Source organism: Sinocyclocheilus rhinocerous, unplaced genomic scaffold (genome assembly GCF_001515625.1).
Source record: "Sinocyclocheilus rhinocerous isolate Xijiao unplaced genomic scaffold, SAMN03320098_v1.1 scaffold3880, whole genome shotgun sequence".
Classification (NCBI taxonomy): Eukaryota; Metazoa; Chordata; class Actinopteri; order Cypriniformes; family Cyprinidae; genus Sinocyclocheilus; species Sinocyclocheilus rhinocerous.
Genome location: NW_015632801.1, coordinates 6,168 through 12,334, shown reverse-complemented (window position 1 = coordinate 12,334; position 6,167 = coordinate 6,168). Strand labels below are relative to the sequence as shown.

Below are 6,167 nucleotides of genomic sequence, written 5' to 3'. Positions count from 1 at the left end.
GGCGGCACTGAAAACCCTTTCCGACGGTGTGCTCGTTGCACAAATACACATGTATTTGCGCGCGACTTTGGACAGCAGCGGAACTCTAGACTGATTATCGCGCCACCAGCCAGGACAGTGGATTCGCATTGGAGTCTATGCACTCCTCCTGCAGGTAGCGCGTGAGCTCGTTATTTGCTCGCGCTCTCTTGGGTATGGGCGCTGATGCAGAGGTGGTCCGTGACTTCAGCAGGTCTCCAAGAGTCTTTTTCTTTGCTGCAGGTGGCACCACCGCTTGCCCTTCGTCTCCAACCACTGACGCGCTGGCAGCGCTCCCTTCGTCCTCCACTCTCACCATCTCTTCGATGATGTTGGATTTTGTCTCCGTGTCATTGATATAATCGCCCCTATATCGAGGATCTAAAAAACAGGCCTTTTCCAAAAGTTTTTGTAAGGCAGCTGGTTCATACTTCCCCTGTAGAACACTGCACATTTTGTGCTTTATGTCCGATGTTAATGTGGTATCCTCATTTAATGGTTTAAGCATATCTTCTCTCAGGAGTTTCAGGGTGGGTTTGACTGAAGACACTGTAACGTAGCTCTCGCCAGACAGCAGGTCCGTAAACGAAACCCCGGATACAAACAGTTCGCGGGAAAATTACACTCGTAACACTCTTGTATCATTATTCATTTATTTAATATTCAATGCACAGTGATTCATTGTGAAACAAGGCGGCCACAGCCTCATGAAAATAAAAAAAAAACGTGAACACTGCGGTTGCCGCGGTTTCTGCTGTTGCTTTCCTTCCTCTGCGGTTGGCTCGTCAATAGCGCGGTATTACAATATTGCGGTTATCGCGACAGCCCTACCTTGGGGGTCTGACTTCATTGCATTCTTCTGAGGTAAATTCTGGGGCAGTTTCCCAGACGGGGTTTAAATTAAGCCAGAAGTAGGCTTAATCTAGGATAGTTAATTAAGGTTTTAAAAAGGACTTTCTGAAACACAGATTAAGTACAGATTACTAACTCCTGTACTATGGAGTCCTGGACTAAAATAAACTAGGTTCATTTAAAACCAACTGTGCTAATCTGAATTAGCATGACAGAGGTTGCCTATATAACAAAAGCTTAACATTGAATGGAACTGAGAAGCAAATCCAAAGAAAACAATAGCAGTGGAAAAAAGACTACAATCAAAAAACAAACATACAAAAAATGTTACTGAAGAGGATAACTTTTTTAAAGCAAGCAAAGTAAACTGCACACATCAGGGGCAAGTTCAAGCTCAAACCGGTGTGCACCGCACAGATTAAGTACAGATTACTAATTCCTGTACTATGGAGTCCTGGACTAAAATAACTAGGTTCATTTAAAACCAACTGTGCTAATCTGAATTAGCATGACAGGAAACATGGAATTAACAAAGAAAACCTTAAAATTGAATGGAACTGAGAAGCAAATCCAAAGAAAACAATAGCAGTGGAAAAAAGACTACAATCAAAAAACAAACATACAAAAAATTATACTGAAGAGGATAACTTTTTTTAATGCAAGCAAAGTAAACTGCACACATCAGGTGTCGAATAAAATAATAATAATAATAATTTTTATTTGTAATGCACCTTTCTTACACTCAAGGCGCTGCAACAGTATAAAACAACAATAAAAGAAACATCATTACTCCATAATAACAATCACAATAACAACAATGGCAACAACAACTGTAAGATTATAACTTAAAAGCTTCACTAAAGAGATATGTTTTGAGTCATTTCTAAAATCAATCAAAAGACAGAGCATTCCTAATAGGAAAAGGCAGAGAAATCCACAGCCTGGAAGCAATACAAAAGAATGACCTCCCACCCATAGTTTTCAGTTTACAACGAGGCTGGTACGGAGTAGAGAACCAGCAGAGCGGAGAGACTGAGATGGTGTGGAGCTGTGACCAAATTACAAATATACTCTGGGGCCAGCCCATGTACTGCTTTATAGGTTAAAGGGGTGGTTGATTGCGATTTCACTTTTTTAATGTTAGTTAGTGTGTAATGTTGCTGTTTGATCATAAACAATATCTGCAAAGTTACGAAGCTGAAAGTTCAATGCAAACGGAGATATCGTCTTTTAAAATTCTGGCAGTTTAATGCCTACAAAAACGACTGGTAAGGGACTACAACGAGTTACTTCCCGGGTCCGTTACGTCCAGAACCCAGAATTTTACATAAACCCCACTTCCGGGAACACGCAGCAAAGGGGGCGAGTCCATGCTGCGCTGCTCTAGAGAAGAGGAAGTCTTTTTGTGATTCTGTCTTCTAACGATTCTAATGGATTCACAAGTTTCAAAATCAATGTTCTAAAGCAGCGGTTCTCATCCTGTTCCTCACCCTGCTCTGCACACGCTCTACATCTCTCTCTCTCTCTCTCTCTCTCTCTCATTCAGATCATCAGCTCAGTGAATACACTTATTTTCACATACTATAGTTATGAGAAGCGGTTCTTAATACTGTTCCTCGTGTTCCCCTGCTCTGCATCTCTCTCTCTCTCTCTCTCTCATTCAGATCATCAGCTCAGTGAATACACTTATTTTCACATACTATAGCTATGAGAAGAGTTATACATGGACGCGCGTGCGGTTGCCGAACTGTATTAAAGCTTTAATCAGAATAAAACCATATATTAAAAGCTAACAGAAGCAGTAGCATTTACAAATAACAGCGTAGGCCTATCTAAAAGTATGAGACAACAACAAACAAAAATATTAGGCCTACTAGGGCTGTCAAAATGGCTGAAAAACTAAATTCGAATTTTTTACTTAAATATGATCAAAATTCGAATTATATTCGAATTTAAAATGCATAATTTCAGTTAGGGTGAAGAAAAGCTTTTGGCTTCTCTCCTGAGGCCACAAGAGGGCGCATCGAGCAAAATATTACTAATGCACGTACTCAAAACATAAGAAAACAGACTATCTGTGAAAAAAGTGCATACTGTTTAAAATAATGTTTATAAACCAATTATAATTAATTTGCTTAATCAACCATAAACAAAACAGCATCATGTATGTATGCATAGTTTAATTCAAAAGTCAGAAAGCACACAGAGTACATTTTTCATTTAAAAACACGAGTTGCAGTGGGATGGGGGAAAAACCCTGCCATAAAGTCTATCGCATCTCGTGTGCCACTGATAAGGCTGCCTCCTTAACGCACACCTAAAATTTGAATTCAACGTTTTTGCATTCGAATGTGGAATTTTATTTAAAATTCGACAAATATTCGAAATTCTTTTTTTTTTTGACAGCCCTAAGGCCAACCATTAAAAGCCGTGCTTGTACAGGTTCTGCGCTATCCTCTTCAATAATGCGTTTTTTAACAAACGAAGCATTAACACATGTTAGACTGCACCCCATAAACACAATCAAGCCTATAAAAAAAAACAGTCACCCACCCCTTTAAGATAAGAACTTTAAAATCAATACGTGATTGAACTGGAAGCTAGTGCAGTTGAGAAAGCACAGGAGTGATATGACTGCGGGATGGTGTGTAAGTTAAACACGAGCAGCTGAATTTTGCACATATTGCAGCCTCAGAAAAGGAATGCCTAGAAATCTCTTTGTAATGAATTCTTGCATAAATTCTTCCACTCAGCAGTTGTCGTCAGTTTTGCAACATGCAAATTATTATTTATGATGTTATAGCTCTGCAATACATAAAGCAGCTGTTTTAGAGATCGAGAGAGGGAGAGACATGGGGCCCTATCATACACCCGGAGCGATGCAAGTGTTTTTTGCTAGTTTCAACCCGACGCAGTAATAATTTTCACGTCCTGTGCCACGTTGTTTAAATAGCAAATGCTTTTGCACCCATTTTTGCGCCCATGGGTGTGCTGGTCTGAAAAAGAGGTGTGTTCAGGTGCATTGTTGGCACGTTGCTATTTTGAGGCAACTGAAATAGACTGCGCCATTGACCAACTAAAACCTGGTCTAAAGTCAATGGCACAGTATTTTTGTTGTTTTTTTTAGAATGCGTTAGTAATATGCACTTATAGGCGGGTCCACAATGCACGTACACTCACATTATTACACACACAGGGACGTGCAGCAGCACACAAACCTGATAAAGAGGTGTGTTCAGGTGCATTGTTGGCACGTTGCTATTTTGAGGCAACTGAAATAGACTGCACCATTGACCAACTAAAACCTGGTCTAAAGTCAATGGCACAGTATTTTTGTTGTTTTTTTTAGAATGCGTTAGTAATATGCACTTATAGGCGGGTCCACAATGCACGTACACTCACATTATTACACACACAGGGACGTGCAGCAGCACACAAACATGCCAAATAGCGGCTCTTAAAGGGAATGGGAGATGAGACTCTGATTGGTTTATTGCACGTTATGCCAAAACACACCCATGACTCATTAAGAGAATAGGGACAACACTTTTAGACCATACGCCAGGCACGCCGACCATTTTTCCCATCGTGAAACTAGCAAAAGTGGATTCGGACACGACCTAGGCTCATGAAAAATGGGGGCAAAAACAAAAGTGTTGCGTTTATATTTTTGTTCAGTATAGTTTAAAACTCTGCATTAAAAATGAAAATAATAAAGATGATAAAGACGAATAAAATCACAAGCTCAGTGTTAACCAATAGGTAAGAGTAATGTTCTGCAGGAACACGTTCACTTTGACCACAATCACGTCTTACTGTCATTTCTTTATCCTGTAAAAGGCGGTTATGAAGCGTCTGATATTTATATTCAGGACAATTACATGCTGTTATCCCTTTACAGTTCCTACTCATAAAATATGTGCACTGCATTTTGACTTAAACCTTAATTTAATGTTCAACAACAGATATTTCAGCACAACAAATGTTTTTGCGCTGAGTATTAATTGTCTCCCTCTGTCCGTGTTCAGTCTGTCCGCCGCGCCGGCACTCATTCAGTAAAGATTTAAACTGAACACAGACTGTCAGGGCGGGCCTTTATGCAAAAATGCTCGCGTGAATTTGTGACATTTATACATAAGGATATGACCATAAACTGAAAGTTTTTGCGCTGAGGACGCACGCGCATCTGTAAAACCACCTGACAGGACAAGCCATCACGCTAATGCATTAGCTTAAAATAAAGAATTCTCATATTTTGAGCAGCTTGGATCACGTAACTCTCCCGCAGTATCTCATTCTGTTTCCTCTACTATTTTAGATGCATTTTGTCCATAGACATGCTAATTCAGTGATGTAATTTGAGGATGAAGTTGGACATACACTGTGGGCAGACCCGACTAATCGATAATGAGAATCGTTGTCGATGATTTTCATTATCGATGATAATCAATTTTATCGATTAGTTGTTGCAGCCCTAAAATTTATGTATGTTAGATAATTTTGTTGTTGATCAAACATATTTAATAGTTCTCCCTGTAGAAACATGGGATTTGTGTCTATAATACTTACAAATAGTTAAAATTTCAGAGAGACATCATTTATAAAACTGCAGCAAAAGGATATATATGTTTACATCAGAGTTCATTTTTATCTACTTTCACATTTCTCTGTTTTTATGACTAACTGAAAATAAACCATTTTTACTTTTATTTCAGAGTTAAATGGAGAAAATGAAGAGAATGAAGAATTGAGTGAAGTTGAGGAGAAAAATCATGTTAAAACTGAAGAAAAACCTTTGAGTTGCTCTCAAACCAAACAGAAAGATTTAAAGAAAAGAAGAGCCAAGAAATATTTCACCTGCACTCAGTGTGGAAAGAGTTTCTCATTCAAACATCATCTTGTGCTTCACATGAGAGTTCATACTGGAGAGAAACCATTCACTTGTAATCAGTGCGGGAAGAGCTTCACACAATTATCAACTCTTAAATTACACATGAACATCCACACTGGAGAGAAACCTTACAAGTGTTCACACTGTGACAAGAGATTCAGTCATTCAGGACATCTGAAAACACATGAGAGGATCCACACTGGAGAGAAACCGTACACATGTGATCAATGCGGGAAGAGTTTCACACGAAAAGAAAACCTTATAAGGCATATGAGTGTTCATACTGGAGAGAAACCATTCCCTTGTGATCAATGCGGGAAGAGTTTCACACAATCAGCAACCCTCAAAGATCACATGAGGATCCACACTAGAGAGAAACTGTACACATGTGATCAATGCGGGAAAA

The 6,167-nt window shown here is 39.3% G+C and overlaps 1 protein-coding gene across 1 annotated transcript in view; it reads left to right on the top strand.

Annotated features, from left to right (window-relative positions):
- The first annotated feature begins 194 nt into the window (after positions 1-194).
- LOC107743062 (gastrula zinc finger protein XlCGF8.2DB-like) overlaps positions 195-6,167 on the top strand; it is a 6,552-nt gene continuing 579 nt past the window's right edge. The window contains exons 1-2 of the mRNA XM_016556167.1: positions 195-349; positions 5,689-6,162. Of these exons, the coding sequence (XP_016411653.1) occupies positions 195-349; positions 5,689-6,162 (629 nt within the window). The remainder of the gene's footprint in view (positions 350-5,688; positions 6,163-6,167) is intronic.